The 20,011-nt window shown below is 33.9% G+C and overlaps 3 protein-coding genes across 6 annotated transcripts; 2 read left to right on the forward strand and 1 right to left on the reverse strand.

The window, feature by feature from the left end:
• The first annotated feature begins 578 nt into the window (after positions 1–578).
• On the forward strand, positions 579–5,332 carry LOC107945951 (mitogen-activated protein kinase 4). Of its 2 annotated transcripts, XM_016880120.2 has the most exons (7): positions 579–814; positions 903–1,142; positions 3,304–3,433; positions 3,814–3,951; positions 4,066–4,398; positions 4,649–4,832; positions 4,995–5,332. In XM_016880120.2, exons 2-7 carry the CDS (start codon positions 976–978, stop codon positions 5,165–5,167), a joined length of 1,125 nt encoding a protein of 374 aa, XP_016735609.1. In that variant the 5' UTR covers positions 579–814; positions 903–975; the 3' UTR covers positions 5,168–5,332. The 2 variants fall into 2 exon arrangements, with proteins under 2 accessions (XP_016735609.1, XP_040962625.1); XM_041106691.1 differs by lacking the exon at positions 579–814 and having other exon boundaries at positions 837–1,142.
• Positions 5,333–8,093: 2,761 nt separating this feature from the next.
• On the reverse strand, positions 8,094–14,158 carry LOC107945948 (mechanosensitive ion channel protein 1, mitochondrial). Of its 3 annotated transcripts, XM_016880118.2 has the most exons (8): positions 14,004–14,158; positions 12,744–13,619; positions 12,357–12,634; positions 11,912–12,012; positions 11,209–11,316; positions 10,826–11,047; positions 10,406–10,564; positions 8,094–9,621 (listed from the first exon to the last, which is right to left on the reverse strand). In XM_016880118.2, exons 2-7 carry the CDS (start codon positions 13,520–13,522, stop codon positions 10,451–10,453), a joined length of 1,602 nt encoding a protein of 533 aa, XP_016735607.1. In that variant the 5' UTR covers positions 13,523–13,619; positions 14,004–14,158; the 3' UTR covers positions 8,094–9,621; positions 10,406–10,450. The 3 variants fall into 3 exon arrangements, with proteins under 3 accessions (XP_016735607.1, XP_040962626.1, XP_040962627.1); XM_041106692.1 differs by lacking the exon at positions 8,094–9,621 and having other exon boundaries at positions 10,115–10,564; XM_041106693.1 differs by lacking the exon at positions 8,094–9,621 and having other exon boundaries at positions 10,115–10,564; positions 12,744–13,527; positions 14,004–14,157.
• Positions 8,266–9,813, forward strand: LOC107945950 (putative UDP-rhamnose:rhamnosyltransferase 1). Its single transcript, XM_016880119.2, has one exon. It carries the CDS (start codon positions 8,266–8,268, stop codon positions 9,646–9,648), a length of 1,383 nt encoding a protein of 460 aa, XP_016735608.1. The 3' UTR covers positions 9,649–9,813.
• Positions 14,159–20,011: the final 5,853 nt, after the last annotated feature.

Below are 20,011 nucleotides of genomic sequence, written 5' to 3' on the forward strand. Positions count from 1 at the left end.
ATTAGAAATTAGTGATACAATTTTTGATACATTAATTGCTGGTTTTAGTTTATCTGATATAACATCATCTGCTATCTGCTTATCCCTGGAAATGCGATGGTGGAATTATGATGCAACACTCATTAATATAAAATTATGGTGGTTCAGACTCATCTTATACACTAATAGTATGTAGAAATTCTTTTGGATGATTTGTTCTCATTTAATTCTATACTGATTCTATTAATTGATATAATATAAAAATTTTGATGTTAAATCATTTCCTCAGTATCAACTTGTGCATGTGAACTCATATTTCTTAGTATCAAACTTGTAATCTTCTGTTTAACTATTCTTTATATTTAGAAGTAAAATGTAATAATTTAATTAAATTATTCGATCTAAAATTATTAATATAGATTCATTATGAATTTGCTTATACATTATTATTAGTTAATATAAAATTAAATATGTAAACCTGGATTCAAAAGAGGAGTTAATACAAAATAAAAATAAAATTTTAATTTGATTTTTCTAAAAATTAATAAAATAATCAAAATATATTGTATAATCTCACTGGAACTTCATTACTCCAAGACGAGAATAACTTCGAGTGTGACGAGCTTTAGACAAAAATCATCTCTTTCCACAGCGATTAACACAATGCAGAATAGAATCCATATTTTATTACTGCGGCATTTAATCTTTAGCACCTTTAAGAATAATCCAAATGAAAAAGAAAAACACCATCAAAATCAAATAACACAGAAAGAAGAAAACTGTATCAGAAAGTTGAAATCTTCACGAGAAAAGCTCTTTATTTCCAGTTCAAAAGGTTCCCACTCATGACTTTTATCATCTTTGGAATAATTTTGAAAATTAATAGTAAACCCTAGACGATATTTTCTCTCTGAATTTTGCAGGAAAAATATTGTTTTTTTTTTTGGGTGGTTGGAGTTTGGGTCCGGGTTTAGCTAAAATTCGGATCCAGAAAGCATGTCAATAGAATCAAGGTTTGGGTCAGCTGATCATGGTATCAAAGGAGTAGCAACTCATGGTGGAGGCTATATTAAGTATAATGTTTATGGTAGCCTTTTTGAAGTTTCCAGAAAATATGTTCCTCCTATTCGCCCCGTCGGTCGTGGTGCTAATGGTATTGTCTGGTAAGAAATTAAAAAAGGGGTTAATTTTGCTATTTTGATTGAGTTTTTGTTTATTTCATGATCTGGGTTTTTCTTTTATCTTGAGGTTGCATACGATAATGTTTTTTTTTTATATAGTTTCTTGATTTTAGTAAGTTATTTTTAGATTGATTGAGCTTTGCTGTTGGATTTTGGATTCTTTTGAGAGGGGTTTCGAAGTGTTGGTCATCCAGAGCTAATGGATCGTATAATAAGTCGGTATCATTTCTGAGTCAAGTCGAAGTTTTGTCTTCAGACACTAGAGAACTTGAATGCTTGAAAAAGTCGAGTGATACAGGTTCACAGAATAAGAGTGCCTTACTAGGTCGGACTTTGCGTGGTGCACAAAGCTTGACCAAGTGGTATCGCTCCTCCCTTCTAGTGACCTATATCCTATAGCTTAGGTTTAAACCTTATCATTGGCAAATGGCCACAATTTCCTTTGGGAGGTGACCATATGCCATGTACAGTTCGACCCAGTAGCAAGGCACTTTGGCTCTATAACCCATGCTCTAGACGGTCTCTTCAAGCACTTAGGCTTTCCGCAGGGTCACGAGACAAAATCTCGACTCAACCCGAGGACAATACTAGCCTATTGAGGTGTCCAATGACTTTGGACGGGCGACACTTAGAAAACTTATTTGGAAGGAGTCGGCTTTCCCTTGGCAAGCTTATTTCATGGTGAATTAATTTAATGAATTGACTGACCTTAGCCTTTGGTTACTTTCATGTAGTGTTGCCTTCTAAATGAAAAATGAATCTAAAGCTCAAGTTTTGGCTGTATTAAGGCTTGCTGTCTTTATGTTATTAATAATATGAAGCTAAGATGCCATTGTTGCTTGTTAAGTGCTCAGTAGAAACGCTAGAGAAACAAATTTACAGAGTGCTATTTCTATCATTCTTTTCATACTTTCTCTTGAATGCATTGGCTATGTTTATATAGAGACTATCTTATGACTAACTGCTTATTAAACTGACTAACAGACTCTATAACAGACTAACAATTGTAACAACTTATACTACTGTTAACATTCACCCAACTTCTCAAGAGGTAAGACTGAAGCAAATTTCGAAACCGAGCAAACAACGAGACATACAAAGGTTTAGTGAGAATATCTGTAACTTGATTACAGGCCGGAACCTCACCGACAATGAGAGACCCAGCAGCCACATTTTTGCACACAAAAAACAAGTCAAGCTCCACATGCTTGAACTTAGAGTGTAATACTGGATTAGCTATAACGGCTACAACACTTGAATTATCACGCCAAATTGTCAGAATGTCCGAAGAACGAACTTTTAACTCTGTCAACAGAGAAACCAACCACGTAATATCACTAGACGCCGCAGCTAAACTTCGATACTCAGCTTCTGCTGTAGACCTGGAGACAACTTGCTATTTCTTAGAACACCATGACACTGGCGTATGACCAAAACACACACAAAACCCTTTAGTGGATCTTCGATCATCAAAATCAAGTCCCCGTTGGCATCAGCATATCCAACTAACGACAATCGATCAGACGAACAAAAAACTAGCCCATGAGTGATGGTACCATGTAAATATCTCAAAATACGTTTCAACGCAACCAAGTGAACCGTAGTAGGTGCATGCATAAACTGAAAGACATGATTTACAGCGTAAGCAATATCGGGTCTCGTCAGGACAACATATTGAAGAGCTCCAGCTAGACTCCTGTATTGTAGGATCAGCAAGACGATCACCTTCATCTTTGGACAATGTTGAAGAACTAACCATTGGCGTATGCACACTCTTGGCATTAGTCAACGAACTTCGGTGAAGAAGATCTCGAATGTACTTACGCTGGCATAAATGCAGACTGCCATTAGAAGACTGACTGACTTCAACCCCTAAGAAATAATGAAGATCACTCATATCCTTTAGAGAAAACTTGCGATGTAATTGCTCAGTAGAAACGCTAGAGAAACAAATTTACAGAGTACTATTTCAATTATTCTTTTCATACTTTCTCTTGAATACATTGGCTATGTTTATATAGAGACTGTCTTATGACTAACTGCTTATTAAACAGACTAACAGACTCTATAACAGACTAACAATTGTAACAACTTATACTACTTATACTACTGTTAACATTGCTCCTCTGTTTGTTCTTTTTAGTGCCGCCGTGAATTCAGAGACACGAGAGGAGGTTGCTATCAAGAAAATCGGCAATGCATTCGACAACAGGATCGATGCCAAGAGGACATTGCGAGAGATCAAGCTTCTTCGTCACATGGATCATGAGAATGTAAGTGTACTTTTAGCTCCACAATTTAACATGCTTCACCTATTCGATGCATGTTTCGAAAATGTCGTTTAAGTCAATAAAACCGTAATCGTTATGCTCCTTGCATGCTACAAGGGGTCAGCTTTAACCTTCTTGTTGATTCAATTTCCATAGGAAGATATTCGATTTTTGAAGATAGTTTTAACTATTAAACAAGGACTAAGCTTGTAATATTATGCATGATCTAAATGTTCATATCAGAAACTTTTTCCTATCATATTTATCGATGCACCAATGGAGGAACAGGTTTATGTTAGTTTCTTACTCCTAGGCTCGACCAAAGTGGTTAATCTCCGATTGTGGAATTTATAGTTGAAATGGTCGGTCCTTTTCTTCTTCAGGTGATCGCCATTAAAGACATCATACGGCCTCCATTAAAGGAGGACTTTAATGATGTCTACATTGTTTATGAACTTATGGACACCGATCTTCATCAAATCATACGATCTAACCAGTCGTTGACGGATGATCATTGTCGGGTTGGTACCAATATTCCTACCGTTTATTGTGTTATTTAGATAGAAACATTATTTGATTTCTGTAGGCAAATTAGAAACCGGACGATTGCTGATTATGCATTGTTAGTTTTGCAGTACTTCCTATATCAGGTTTTACGAGGGCTGAAATACGTACATTCAGCAAATGTTTTGCACCGTGATTTAAAACCGAGTAATTTGCTTCTGAATGCGAATTGTGACCTTAAAATCGGAGATTTTGGACTTGCGAGGGCAACATCTGAAACTGATTTTATGACAGAATATGTGGTTACTCGTTGGTACCGGGCACCAGAACTGCTTCTGAATTGTTCTGAATACACTGCCGCAATCGATATTTGGTCGGTGGGTTGTATTCTCGGTGAAATCATGACTAGACAACCCCTCTTCCCCGGAAAAGACTATGTGCATCAGTTGAGGCTTATCACAGAGGTATGTTATCTACGATCTCCCGAGAAACTACCCGAAAGCTCTTCGGATGGTCTGTTACTAGTGGCCCCTTTATTATAAGGTTTTCAGTTCGATTTTGCTTTGCATGCAAAATGCATTATCTCGGACCCGTTTAGCTTAATTCTGTAAAATCAATATTGACTTACCTTCCTGCGTGATCGTTATTTCCTTGCTCTTTTCTAGTGCTGTTTTTTCTTTGACACTACGTAATTTCCTTTTCCTTGGAATATAGCTTATAGGTTCACCCGATGATTCTAGTCTTGGTTTCCTTCGAAGCGAGAACGCTAGAAGATATGTTAGACAGCTTCCGCAATATCCAAAGCAAAAATTTTCTGCTAGATTTCCTAACAGCTCGTCTGGTGCTGTCGATTTGCTCGAGAAGATGCTTATCTTCGATCCCCATAGGCGCATTACGGGTACTATAAATTGCTTATTTCTTTATGCTACTTCAAAATAGCACTGTTCCAAGTTTCTTTCAAGCAAAAGTTCCGATCCCATGCTTAGTTCGGAACAAGCATCGGGAAATCGAACCAAATCATCTCTTATCCTCCTTTTGCTAACATCCTTTTTCGTTGCAGTCGAAGAGGCTCTATGCCACCCGTACTTGGCACCTTTCTACGACATCAACGAAGAGCCCATTTGCCCGAGGCCGTTCAATTTTGATTTTGAGCAACCGTTGTTTACCGAAGAAATCATCAAGGAGCTCATCTATAGAGAATCTGTAAAGTTCAATACAGAACCAATTCATTGAGACTTTTGTGTGTTTGTATATGCCATTTAAGGGTAAAACTAAAATGGAGCTTTTGTACTACGGGTCAAGTTATATTTTGCTTCTTTTATTAAATAAATAAATAAATTAGTCTGTGTATCTTAAATTAAAGAACAAACCGATCCTTTCTATTAAATTTTTTATCAATTTTTATTGTTAAAAACTGATATAGATGACAATAATTAGACAGTTACATGTGACGTGCCATAGGTACTTTATATTAACATATAGAGACTATTTTTTAACAGTAGAAATGGATGAATTTTTTAATAGAAAGATCAATTTATTCTTTGATCTAACGTATAAAGATTAATTTACTCATTTTTTAGTATGAGACAAAATACAATTTGACTTTTAGTACAAGAACTTCTATAATACTTTTACTATGATTTAAGTGTACTTAGTGAATTTTTTTTTAATTCAATACTTGGTGACTTTTGTAACATCCTCAAAACCCCATTGGTCGTAAATAATATGAGATAAAATCTTAGCGAAATAAGATATAAGATCAAAGCAAATGAAAGTCGCAATATATCAAAAGAGAGTTAAATTAAGAAGCATGATATAATGTATTAAGGAAGGAACTAAATTGTAAATATGCAAAAAGTTCTATGGCACAGGTATGAATGTAACATCTCTAAAATTGATATATAATAAAAGTAGTAATAAATTGAATAATGTATAATTGATTTTTCGGTAAAATGAGAAAATGATATAAAGATGATAAAAGAGAATATTGAAGATAATAATAATAATAATGATGTTGTTGATGATGATGATGATGATTAAGAAGTAGGTTTTAGGATATTGATTTAAAGTAAAGGCTAAATCGTAAATATGTGAAAAGTTTTTGGCTCAAGTGTAAATATTTAAATTTTAAGGGATCAAAGTGTAAAAATAAGAAAGTTGAAGGACCAAAAGTGAAAACAAACCAATTTACTAAGATATGGAATTGGCATGCAGGGACCAAATTGAATAGGTGAAGAATTGTGAGGGACTAAATCGTAACTTACCAAATTAAGTGATGATTCAAGGATAAAATTTTGAAATATTATAAAGGGCAAAGTGGTCAATTAGCAAGAGAGAGAATTTTAGAATGTAATGATGATGTTGATGATATTTAGGTGATATTTTAATTAATTAATCAGTTAAATATTATTTTTTATTATTTTACTTAGATATTTATTATTATTTTATTTAGAAAATGGTAGTATAAAAAGAAAGGAAATTATCATCCTTCCAACGTGAGTGAAAGGGTGAGAAAGGAATTTTTTTCTTTACAATTTAGTCATTTGCCATAAAAACTTACCTTTTTATCCAAAATTTTTGAAAATTTTAGAGAATATGTTCATCAATTTAGAAGCAAGAAAATAGAAAATGAAAGTGGAGAAAATGAGAAGGAAAAGGAAGGAAAGTGGTGAAGATGAGAAATGCATGGAAATGAAAAAATTCTTGACAAAGAAGGTAAGTTTCAAACTAAACCTACTCGTATTTCAATAGATTGAGTTAAAGATATTTTGAGTGAGATGTACTTAATCTAAATACTAGAAATAGAAAGTATTTGATGAAGAATAGAGACTTAAAACACTAAATTGGTAAGAGAGAATGTGATTTGTATGGTGAAAAGTACTAAGATTAAGAAATGAATATGTAATCTACACATAAGCATAAGTGTCTAAATTGTATAGTAATTAAAAGTATGACAATTATGCGTGATTGAATGGAAGATAGTACAAAAGAAAATATTTTCATTAAAACAGTTTGGACAGCAGCAGTGACTTAACTTTGAAACTTCACCAAAAATTATAGATTAGAGATTGAATTAAATATGAAATTAAAGATTATTGAGTCTAGTTTTGAGATATATTAATTTTTGTGAAATAAGGTCAGAGTGGATTCGAGTTCCCCTGTTTTAACTTTGGAAGATCATCAAAAATTGTAAAAAAAGTTATTAGGGGTTTAATCAAGAATTTTCAACTAATTTTACTGGAAATTTAATCAAGTTGTATATAAGTATCCTAGTAATACATATCACAAAACAATCCTAATAGAAATCTAATAATAATAATAACAATAACATCACACGTACATCACCATCCTCTTAAAAATGAAACAAAAAGGGTTAATTCAAGACTAACCCCTCATTAATAGCTACAAATTCAATTTAATCATTAAAACAAAATCGAATTTTAATTTAGTCACAAAAATAAAAAGAAATTTTTAAATTGGTAAATAATTCATAGAAATGTTAAAAAAATCTAAAATTTATCATTTCATTTAAAATTTCTGAAATAATTTATTATAAAAATAATATTTACCGATCCATCATTCTCCATTACAGGTGAGGCTGAAAAGAAGTGGTGCCCAACCGATAAAGTTAAATAAGTCCAAGGGTGACATTAATATATTAAGAAAAATGCTTTGGATCTCATTTGGATTTATTTATTCCATAATTTAACCAAAAAGGGTTTGTTGCTTACATATTTCTGCCGACAGAAAGTAACCTAAAAGTTTTGTCGGCCAAATGCACTAATATTAACAGATTAAGAAATCCAACTTGCTGATACTATTATAAAACAAAAACATTTTTAGATATTTATTTATTAGTATAATTTTACCAAACCTTGAAGAATTAATTTGCAAATTCATCCTTAAAATTTAAAATATATAAATAAAATAATAAAATAAAAATATTGTTTTAAGTAAGTTTTTTCGTTAATTTAGTTATTAATTGAGGGAGTCAACTCCTTCCAAAAAAATCTTCAAAGTGCTGTCCATCGAGTAGTCAATCAATTCCCTAACAATTGAAAATATTGTCCCTCAAAGGGTTTAGTTTTTTGTACTTTGTGGAGAGTCAGTGTACCATAGGCAACTACCCTGAGTAGATCATCAAATAAATCAATTGAACTCGATTGGAACAGTACTTTAATTCAAGAATTGGTTTGTAATGTTTTTGAAATTTAAGGACCAAAGTAAAATTGGCCAATAATTTTAAGAGGTTTGATGCAATTAACTCTTAAATTTTCCCCCTTATATCGGTGTTGGCTGGTTAGACTCAGGGTATTGCCTTGGCTACAGATATGGCTACTACACGTTTGCATATGGTGATGGTTCCATGGTCAGCTTTTGGTCACCTTATACCCTTCTTTCAACTCGCTTTACAATTAGCCAAAGCTGGTATCAAAGTCTCCTTCATATCAACCCCCGGAAACATTAAAAGACTGCCCAATGTTCCATCAAACATAGCAACCCTTTTAGACTTGTTGGTCTTTCCATTGCCAAACTTAGACGATGAGCAGCAGCTGCCCGAAGGTTGTGAGGCGACTGTCGATATCCCTTTCGAGAAAATCCAGTACCTGAAGATTGCATACGATCTGCTTCGTCAACCGGTGAAGCAGTTCGTCATAGATCAAAAGCCAGATTGGATTTTGATCGATGTGATTCCTCATTGGATGGTGGAAATAGCTCAAGAACAACATATCCCTCTCATTAATTTCTCGGTTTTTTCGGCTTCAGTTTATAGTTTCTTTGTGAATCAGACGTTGACGAGGTCATCCCCGGAAAGTTTGATGTCACCGCCTGAGTGGTTTGGTTTTTCTTCTCCATTGCGTTATCCTAAATCCTTAGCTACAGCCATGCACGAAGGGTTTCATGGGGAGAATGCTTCCGGGATATCGGATGCTGACAGGGTTCACAAAATTTTACAGGCATCTAAAGCTGTTGCGTTTCGTACTTGCCCTGAATATGAAGCTGAGTACTTAAACGCATTCGAGAAGATAACCGGCAATGGCAGCAAACCAGTGTTTCCCATTGGTTTGCTACTACCAGAAAAACCCCAAGGAAGACAAACCGGTGAAATTTTTAGGTGGCTCGATGTTCAAAAGCCTAACTCAGTTGTGTTTGTAGGGTTCGGAAGCGAGTGCAAGCTAAGCAAAGAACAGACACATGAGATAGCATATGGGGTGGAACTATCGGGGTTACGGTTTTTATGGGCACTAAGGAAACCCCACTGGGCTTTCAATGAACTCGATGCATTGCCTTGTGGTTTTCAAGAGCGTACGCGAGGGAGAGGGATGGTCTGCATCGGTTGGGCACCGCAGTTGGAGATACTAGGACACTCTTCAATAGGGGGCTCTTTGTGTCACGCCGGGTGGGGCTCGATTATCGAAACACTGCAGTTCGGACACTCTCTCGTGGTGCTACCTTTTGTGATAGACCAACCATTGAATGCAAGGCTTCTGGTAGACAAGGGTTTGGGTGTAGAGATAGAGAGAAGTGAAGACGGGTCATTTAGCCGGGATGATATAGCTAAAGCTCTGAGACTTGCAATGGTGTCCGCAGAAGGAGAGAAACTAAGAATCCAAACTAGGGAAGCAGCTCAAGTTTTCGGCAACCGAGACCTGCATGACAGTTACTTCAATAGATTTGTGGAGTACCTGAAGGAAAATGGAGCTGCAAATTAAACAAAAATGGAGGAATGAAGGATATGCAAAGTTATTTATTTCGGACAAAATGTTAGGTACCTTCCGTTTTATTTTAATGTCCACTTAAATAATTTGACTTGCCCTATATGTTGTCCCATGTTATATTACCATTTCCAATGACTGCAATGGCATGAAATTAAACGACACCAAATTCATAGTTGCCCCGATCAGTACAACATACTACTAGAGTTTCTTTCTTAAAAAACATTTTCAACTAGATTGCCGATGTATAAAATATTAGTTCACATGACTTAGAATTGTGGTTTCTAGTCCTACGGCGTGCTATTGTCTACCAAAACATATATATGCAAAGAAAATCCTTTATCAAATCATACCTAGAGGCGTTCATGGCCGGGCAGCTCAGCCAGCTTTGGGCCGGGCTTGAGTTTATGTTTTTCAACCTCAGAGACTGTGCCAGTTTTACGGTTTATAAATTATAAAAATATAAAAAATAATTTTATATTAGTATTTATATATTTTTTATAATTAATTTAAACAAAAACATTGTTTTTAAACAGTAAAATAGGCCTTTGGAGGGGCATAAGCACACCGTGCTTGGGTAGGGATTTTTTGGAACTAAGACTCAGCTCAGACCACGAACACCTTTAGTCATACCCATTTCTTCATGAATCCATGTAAAATGGCGACCCTCCAGTCCCACAACAATGCAAAAACACGAAATCACCAAACACGATTTGTATCTCAAGATATATTCAAGTTGTGGAAGACGTCTAACCGCATAAACTGCAACTTGGGTGCAAAAGATCTCATTCTCTTAGCATCACTGACCGATAGGACATTGGAATGTGCTGCCCAATGTAGCACCATGCTTCTTGATAATCTGGACAGACTGCAGAAGAATATCTTGCTGTGTAGAGTACAATTCATCTTTGCTCTATAATTGCATATCAAAACAGCAATGTAGATATCAGTGAAATGAGAAAAGGTAACAGAAGTCAGGCTTAAAATGATGAATTTCAGAGATGATCAAATCGCAACAAAATCACAGAATGCGAAAACAATGTTAATAAGTCGAGGTTGAAGGCTAGGTCAAGGCAAGCCAAAGATCAAAAAAAAAAGAAAAAGAGTTGAGATCAATTAGGTAGACCAAGCTCATACAAGATGCATCTGAAAAGTACCGAGGATGAGAGGTTACCATATGTCTGAGATTGCATCCAACAGTTAGTTCTGCATAAGAACCTTCTACATGAGACAGGAAACAGTAAGGGACCTCCTTTCCCAAGAAAACTTTTGAGTTTGATTTCAGCATGCTCTTGATCTCATTTGATATCTCGGGAACCTTGTCCAGATCTTCAATTTGCAAGGGAATTTTGGTCACCACTGCAAGCCATCGGGCACGTGACTTGTTTACAATAACCTGAAATTTTACATAGTAAATAATACAACGATGATTTTGGCCTTTTTAGTACGACTACTGTGTGTAAATAAACAAATAAGCATACGCTCATAAGAGTTGATGAGTTGAAAACAAGGATTTCTTCTCTTTCAACAAAAGAAATGAAAAAGAAAAATACCAACCTGACTGGAGAAAAGTGAGTTCGGAACCAGAACCGGAAATCTCTCAGAGTTAAGTACTGTTGTGCTTGTCAGTCCCATTTCAACCACCTGACCTTCTATAGATCCTGCCTGCAGTAAGAACAATTTATTAGTAATCCTGCAGAAAAGAAAAATAAATAAAAGAACAAACTAAAACTTTTAAAAATCACAAGTGGAAATCAAAATTTATCTCGCTACCACCAAAACAAAGGGCATTCAGGTATTATGACAGAGTTCCCGGTATGATGAAATAAATAACTGACATCTCCGCAAAGGTCAGAATTACCCATGACCTCATATATCATGAAGCATGTATCAAATAAACCCCAATTAACTTCAGAGAATTAACTTAAGAGTCAGTAAATAGTGGAATTAGGAGGGAAAGAGCCAGTTCAGGCTAAGTTGAAAGATGATAACTGATTCAAACGGACAACTCAGAATTAGCCAGCAAGAATAATAAATTATTAAGTACAACATCCAACCATGCAATTTTCTAAGAGAAGCTCAGTTCTTAACAATCTAGGATGAAATACAGGGTTCATCAGATACATTTAGAAATAAAGAAAAAACTATTTTTGTCTTTGTAGACTATAACTATTACAAAAGCTGAGTGGATCCATTCACACGGAAACAAAGAAAACATTTTTCCTTCACTAAAAGAAAAATACACGTTCATTTGTGTTACCTTTATTGTATCACCCAAGGAAAAGGGTTTCGAAAACTGCATGTACAATCCACTGAGCACATTTCCAAAGATGTCCCTGGCAGCAAAAGCAGTAGCCACTCCTATTAAGGAGATTGAATTAGTTATATGATTACTTTGAAGATGATAAACGAGTGACGCGTACTATATCTACAAATATGAAGATTCAAGAAACAGCAATTTGGCGCCTTTCTATTTTGGCAATAAAGCACATAAAATTAGCATTTCCTAAACCATTGCATATTCTTAAAAATCATTCTAACAAAAAAGATTGATGATAACAAAAACACTAAAAGAAAAGTCTTATTTGAGTTATCACAGATAAAAGCACTTACTTTTTATACTGTAAACTTAACCAATTGAATGATCTTATTGTTAAAATGGACTGGAACAGATGAGAACATATGCATTTAACAGAAAAATCTACCTCCTACGCCACCAACTGTCAGAATAGATTGCACAGCTACACCAGATGCCTCTGCTAAAGCCATAATCCCAATAACAAATAGACCAACAGATGAAAACCTGTCTATAGTTAACAACTTCTCCCTATCAAGCCCTGCTAAAGTCTTAGTAGCCAGTGCATAACCAAGTACGTTTGTTTTCCAACGATGCAAAAACCAGACAAATGAAAGTATAGCTGCACCCCTCCATGCCTGCACAATGTATTGTGATGGAACAGTACTTGGTGCCACCATCATGCAACTGCAAGTCCAGGTATCTTTATTCATTATTCATAGACCCCCAAAAAAATGTAGAAACATATGAACAAATGGATACAAAGAGTTGAACATAGAAATCCAGAACCACCGACATTTGAGAGATTGCCATGAAGGTAATTACATATCTCACTGGATCCTCCAAAGCTCCCCACAAGCTTTTATCATATGGCACTTGATCCCCAAGCATTCTTCCAGATGGCAGGATTGAAGTTTGTATCGCATACTCATGAAATCTTCTCAAAAGCCTAGGCAAGACCACCCAAGCTAGTACGGTGAGAGCCAAAGTAAACCCAACAGGAAGAACCACATCCTTAAGATACGGATGAGTATCAAGCAACTGATTAACATGAGGCTTCAGTTCATTGGAGACTTCTTTAGCCTTCTGCCTAGTATAACCTATTGCATCCGCAGCACTATGCCAAGCATCTTTGACTTTATCACCCCAACCACTACCAATACCATCACTTTTACTAACATCTACTTCCGCTCCACCAGAAGCAGCTGAAACCTTATCTGCCTTGCTACTGAAAGACAATGACTGCGATTGATGTATCAACACTGGGCTTATCGAAACAAAAGGATACAGACTCCGGAAAGGCAAATTTGATGAAGTTGAGGATAATGCAGACATGGGATTGGATTTGTGATAACAGACCGCAACTTTACTACAAATATTCATAAACTTTGCAGCACAACGAAGTTTTGTTTTGTTATAGAAACCATTCACAGAACCATAAGATGGTCTGACATAGTTTTTATAAGCAATTCCTGTAGGCTTCATTAATGAATTGTATAAAGCCGATGACGATTTTGAAGAGGAATATAGGGAAGTAGAATATAACCTCAGTCTTGAAAGCTTAATTCCAATCATTACAGCTACAAAGCAACTGAGAGTTACTCACATGGTTCAAAAAAGTGAACATCTACAAAATTTGAATAACAAACTGAATCCAGAAACAATTCTCAATCTGCAAATAACAAAATCTTCAACGAATTATTATCAAATCTAAATTCAAAAACGTCAATCACAATTTCATGATCAAGAAAATTTGTACAGAATTGAACATTGGAATAAATTTAGACACAGTTAATACAAATTCAATAATAAAAATACGAATTAACAAAAAAAAAAAGAGTTAGAACTAACGGTTTCCGCGAGTAGATTTCAGTCCAGTTGGTGTTAGATGATAAGTAATTCAAATTCATATGCATAAAGGACCTAAAGTAATTCAAATTTCTAAGCGATTAGCTTCTTTTTTTTTCTTGCATTTTCTCAACAACCAAACGAAACATGGAGATTATTATAAGGAATCAATAATAAAGTAATAAAAGCTATAAGAAACTTCACTAACCTTTGACGGTAGCCTTTTAGGGTATCTTTGAGGTGAAGCTTCCAAAGAAGAACAAAAGATCAATGGAGGGCGGAAACGGAGGGTTGCCGGAGACTTGTTTAGTTCATGAAAATGTGTGTAATCTCGTTATCGTACACGTTGTTTTATGTTCGTCTGATATTGTGATGGATTATAACAATAACGATCTAACGGTTGAAATTTATCATACCTTGCCTATTCAATGGGTCATTTATAAATCCACTTAGCTTTGAATGTTTACATTTTTGTTGATTTGGTCCTTATTTATTTTAGTTAAATTTAACTTTCTCAATCTTTTAAAAAAAAATTTAACTATCAATCTTTAAAAAAAGAGTCAAATTATAATTTTTTAACGAAATTGGTAATTAAAATGTTAAATTTTTAAATATGATAGCCCATATGACAATCAATGTGTACTTCATACTATTTTTTCAAAATTTTTTTTATTTTATTTTTTTGGACATTTTTATAATTTTATATTATTTGCTGAGGTGATATGCAAGATAAATAGTGTCATATCAACATAAATTATAAATGGATTGCGTAGTGGGTTAACACACCAAAATCGTTAAAAATTTAATGTTTTAGTTAACATTTCCATTAAAAAAATGATTCAACTCTTTTTGAAATATTAACAACTAAATTTAACTCAAAAAAGAATAAGGGTCAAATTGATAAAAAATATAAATGTTGAGGGTTAAATTTAGCATTATGCCTATAAATGGATTAATATAATTCTTTTGTCTCTAAACTAAGCAACTAGGTCCATTTTGATGAATATACTTTTTTATCCACTTTGATACTTGAACTTGATGGCTTTTCCTACTCTAGTATTTAAACTTGAATTTCATAAAAGTGTGATGACATGGTATCATAATATTATGCTATGTCATCACATTTTTACGAAATTCAAGTTCAAATATGAAATGAGACAAAAAAAAAATACACATACCAAAATGGACTTAATTACCATGGCTAAGGGCCAAAAATTACACTAACTCATAAAATTACAAGGCCTTCCTTCCTTTCTCTTTCTCTTTTTTTTTTAATCTTAATTTTTTGTCATAACCAAAATATCCATCGTGAGCAATAATAATTAATCTCATCACCACAAATGCTATCCGAAAAGATAAACTGTAGGTCATGAAAAATCATTTTTTTTCTTTTTATACATATTATTCACTATAAAATTGAGCAACATGAAATAGATCCAATGTTGATCATACAACATTTGTATGGGTTAGGTAATTTTGGCACCCATATTAAATCTGATCTGTTACTGGTTGGGTTACTCATTCAAGTTCGAAAATCCACTCAAAATATGAAATGATTTAAACAAAAAAATCCAAACAAATAAAAATTTAAGCTCATTTAAAATATGAGTTGAGCTCGAGCTCAACAATCAAGGCCAGAGCCCGACTTGGCCTGACCTATTTTCTAATTATCTAATGTATTGTATTATATAATTTATAACATATAAAAATTAAATCTATAGTGATAGATAACATTATAATATAACATTAAAAAATTGTTGAGTTACCTATATATAATTTTTTTAACAAATAAAAAATGTATAAAATTACTAATTAACATAAATACTTTTAAAAAACTTAAAAATAAGATGGATGAGCCTAAAATGAGTTTAGATTAGTTATTTACAAATATTAGTAGATTTTGACAAAAGTTTAAATCTGTATTTTCTGTCGGGCTAGACCAGACTTAGACAAATATAAATTATGCTCATGTTATACTTAAATCTGATTTGATCCCAACCCAACCCATAGAAAAAAGTGAAACATTGTATTTCCCCATGTTCTTCCTCCTATGTTGTACTATTCTATGCATTTTTTTAGAAATTTATATTGTTGACTTTGAAAAAGAAATATACCAAATTTTTTAGTTAAAACATTAAAAATCTTGGTATAAGTTTGTAAGTAATGCTAATAGTCAAGACTTAATGATTGGCATCAACACAATTCACTTACTAGTTTTTCATAAAAAAATCAAGTTCTTCCTTTTGTGGCATAATCATAATTGTCAACACATTTTCCTCCAATAAAGTGTTAAAGCAAAAGTTGATTGGGAAAATTGTGGTTTCACCTTTTTTAGTGTGGCACTTAATTTTTTTCCAAATACAACTATTCATGGATCAGGTTTGTGCAACAACTTTCATGCTTTGATCTTATTTGGTATTTAATATTGAATTAGTAAAATGGGTTTACTAGTCAAGTCTGTTAAGCTTAATTTTTTTTAAGTGAAGTCATGATTTGATTCATGAGCAGATTTCTAGATAGGGCGAGACTGTTTTTGCCCCCCATCCTTTGACATCAACCCGGTATACCCCCAACATAACTCCATCCCAAATTAAATATTAATTACTTACCATAAAACTGACCTGAAAAATTAAAGCTTTACTTCACTCCGACTCGATATGTCCCCCATCCTTTGACATCAACTCGGTATACCCCCAACATAACTCCATCCCAAATTAAATATTAATTACTTACCATAAAACTGACCTGAAAAATTAAAGCTTTACTTCACTCCGACTCGATATGTCACAGTTTTTTAGATCAAAATTCATTTTTCAACAATACTATTAATTATTTTGTAGGGATAATTATACTATTAATTTATATTGTTATTGCTATGACAACAATTAAGATGACGTGGATTTGAAAATGGTTAAGTGCATATTTTCTCTAATTTAGAATTGTGAGGGATTATAAGATATAAGTAGACATTGTATTAAAAAAATTACCAGAGCAAATATTAATATAAATTTATTATTATATATTTTAAAATAATATTATATAAGGGAATTTTGATAATTATGAGGAACAAGCAGAGACAATTTTCCTAAATATCGGAAAAACCCCACTCCTTGGTTAAGTGAAAACCTATTGAAATTTATTTTTGTCGTCCTTAGGTCTAGCACTAAGTATTTTTAGGGTCATACAAAGAATATATTCCATTTTTTATGTAATAAATTTCCAAAATAAAAATAAAAAGTAATAACATTAACATGAAACCTGAAAAATAAAATCAACACCATATATTTAAATATAGAATGATTAACTTAAAAATAACACAAAAATAGTTTTTATCATTTCTTCTTTTCCCTCGCATTCTCCTTATTTTTCTTATTTATCAACCTGTAAAAAAACCAAAATTTCACTTGTCAAAACCTCAAATCACAACATTTACCGTGCGTTCATGTATTTACTTTTTATTAATAATTATAGATTATTATATTAGTTTTTTATAAAAATTATTAATTATATATATTTGAAATATTATCTTAGCAACCATCAATACATAATTTAGTTTATAAATCTATATTAATCTTCTTTGTTTCACAAAGATTATAAAGGAAAACATTATTAAGTCTTTATTGTTTTTTTATATAGTTTTAAATTTCAAATTTTAAGAATGTATCCATTGTGAATTTCTATTTAACTAAGTAACTATAGTTTAGTTTAGTTTTATATTTTATTTTATTTTATTTTTGGCATAATTTAATTTGTATATTTTTATAGTATTGTCAGTAGGTTTAATTTGATAACACTATTAACTATATTTTTAATAATAGGAGCCATTAAAGTTACATTATTATTTAACATCAAAGTAAGAGCTTTAAAAAAATTGCATGTCTGAAACTCGGTCGCCAATGGAGTTTGCAATTGGCTCGAATTCATCGAGTTCGAATAGTGGAATTGGCCGGGCCACGAAGAAGGTTAGAAGGCATGTGGATCAACCCCTAAAGTCGGAAGATCCTACGGTGGATAGAAATGGTCAAATAATACTACAGGATCGAATTCGAGGTTTTATTACAAGGAGACGCTAATGGGTGGAGGTGTTAACTTGTTTGAGCATGCTTGAATGGAGGCTGAATTTTAGCTGCAAGTCGGAGACTTTACGACGAAGATGGTGGATGGGATCCTATCAGTTAATTTTTTTTATCGTGTTCACAGTTTTATAGAGAAGAAAATGGAGACCTCTTTGGTGATTAAGTTGCTTGGGGGAAATATTAGGTTCAATGCACTCTTTAACAAGGTACAAATGTTGTGGAAACCTAAAAATCTCTTTCAACTTATGGATTTAGAGAATAACTTTTACCTTGTTCGTTTTCTTAACAAGGGGGATCTAGAAAGTATAGTTATGGGTAGAGCATAGGTGATTTACGGGCACTACTTATCTGTTCAACCATGGACTCTCTCCTTTTCCACTGATAAGGATGTGATTGATAGCCAAGTGGTTTGGATCAAATTACCTGGGTTATTAGAATTGCTTTTACTTAGAATGCCTTATCAAGGCAATAGGACAACTTATTGGCCTAGTGGTTAAAATTGATGTGAACACTATGCAGGCAAAAAGAGAGGTTTGCTCGTATGGCTATGAATATTAATCTAATGAGGCCCTTGATTCCGAAGATTAAAGTTGAGGGATGATTACAGAGGGTGGAATACGAAGGTTTGCCTAATGTATGCTTCAGTTGCTGGGTGTATAGTCATAGTACAGAGATTTGTCGGGGAGTCCAATTGGGTTCTTCGGTGGGTGAGGTTAAATAGCAAGAACCGGAGTTGGTGAAGGTTACTGTTCAGAAGTCAGTTGAAGAGGAAAGCTTTGGGTCGTGGATGTTGGTGGAGCGCCGACAACGAGGAAGGAGAAAGGACTCAACAGATAGCCGAAAAAAGTGGCCGGAATGTTGATGCGGGTGGATCGTGATTTGCTGCTCTTGATATGCCAAATTTGGAAAGAAATCCCAGGATTCAAGAGGATATTACTAATGGACAGTTGGAAAATTTAATGGATTTGGCTCAAGATGTGTAGCTAGGTGTGAAGAGGGATGAAGTGGTGGCTAAGGATATGGAGGCTAGGGTTTCAGTGGGTAAAGGAAAAAGTAAAAGTAAAGGAAAGGGGATTGGTGTTGTTAGTGGGCTTAAGGTGGCTCGACAGGCTTTGAAGTCTTCTAATGGCTCTAGTAGGTCGGTGGGTGTGGGCTATGATGGTTTATTAGGTACCAATTTTGAGCAAGCTAATGTTGCTTCTAAGTTGGACAATGGGAAACATAAGGTTGTCTAGCCTTTAGTTTGTGTTAATATAGAGGGTCTAAAGGGAAGGAAAATAGGCCTTTCATTTTTTGCGGTTACGTTCTAGGTGACTTTGACCCAGAATCTTCTTTAGCTTCTAAAGTACGTTTCCAGCAAAGTAAACCACCAAATGGGGCGTTGAATAATTCGGGGAATAATATGATAGAGGTAAGAGTAGCTATGGAGGAAATTGTTGGGGCGGTTGATAGTATAGTTGCGCACAATAATAGTGATGAACATTTGGCTTCGTGTAATAAGAAGAGGGATGCAAATTGTGGAGGTAATGTGGTTATTTCCTCGTGATTTATTTTATGTCACTAATGGATGTGTTTTGGTGTTTTAGTTTATTGTTATTAGCTGTGGACACAAAAATAATTTTTTGGAAGTTTCAAGGAACGGGACATATTCGGTTCCATAAAATTGTTGCTAAATATAGGTGGGAGTTTAATCCATATATTTTTTTATTTTTTTGAGACTCGGATAAGTAGTGTTTGAGTGGATGGGATCATTGGTAAGTTGGGATTTGATAATTCTTTTAGGATAAAAGCTTTGGGTTTTTTTGGAAGGATTTAGTTTTTCTAGAAGGATATTGTTTTAGTCGATATTGTGGCTCTACACCATTAGATGATTACTATGAGAGTTTGTGACAGTGTTGGTTCAACTGAATTTCTCTTTTCAGCGGTTTATATGAGTCCACAAATATCTTCTAAGAGGTTGTTATGGGACTATTTAAGTTCATTTGCTTTAAGTATTGAGGGGCCTTGGCTGGTTGCAGGTGATTTTAATTCTATTTTGGATGCCTCAAAGAGGGTAGGAGGATTTATGACTGTGCGTAGAGGTTGTAGTTTGTTACAAAATTTTTTTTTTGATCATGGTCTTCGGGATTTATGTTGTATT

The sequence above is a fragment of the Gossypium hirsutum genome, chromosome D12, assembly GCF_007990345.1.
Source record: "Gossypium hirsutum isolate 1008001.06 chromosome D12, Gossypium_hirsutum_v2.1, whole genome shotgun sequence".
In the NCBI taxonomy this organism is placed as follows: Eukaryota; Viridiplantae; Streptophyta; class Magnoliopsida; order Malvales; family Malvaceae; genus Gossypium; species Gossypium hirsutum.

Excerpts from the sequence above, each read along its gene's own strand:
- LOC107945950 (XM_016880119.2), top strand. The coding sequence starts at position 8,266 with ATGGCTACTACACGTTTGCATATGGTGATGGTTCCATGGTCAGCTTTT.
- LOC107945948 (XM_016880118.2), bottom strand. The coding sequence starts at position 13,522 with ATGATTGGAATTAAGCTTTCAAGACTGAGGTTATATTCTACTTCCCTA. Across the intron at positions 12,013-12,356 it reads GACAGTTGGTGGCGTAGGAG|GAGTGGCTACTGCTTTTGCT; the intron begins GTAGATTTTTCT and ends TCTCCTTAATAG. Across the intron at positions 11,048-11,208 it reads ACTCACTTTTCTCCAGTCAG|GTTATTGTAAACAAGTCACG; the intron begins GTTGGTATTTTT and ends GTAAAATTTCAG.
- LOC107945951 (XM_016880120.2), top strand. The coding sequence starts at position 976 with ATGTCAATAGAATCAAGGTTTGGGTCAGCTGATCATGGTATCAAAGGA. Across the intron at positions 1,143-3,303 it reads GGTGCTAATGGTATTGTCTG|TGCCGCCGTGAATTCAGAGA; the intron begins GTAAGAAATTAA and ends TGTTCTTTTTAG. Across the intron at positions 4,833-4,994 it reads TCCCCATAGGCGCATTACGG|TCGAAGAGGCTCTATGCCAC; the intron begins GTACTATAAATT and ends TTTTCGTTGCAG.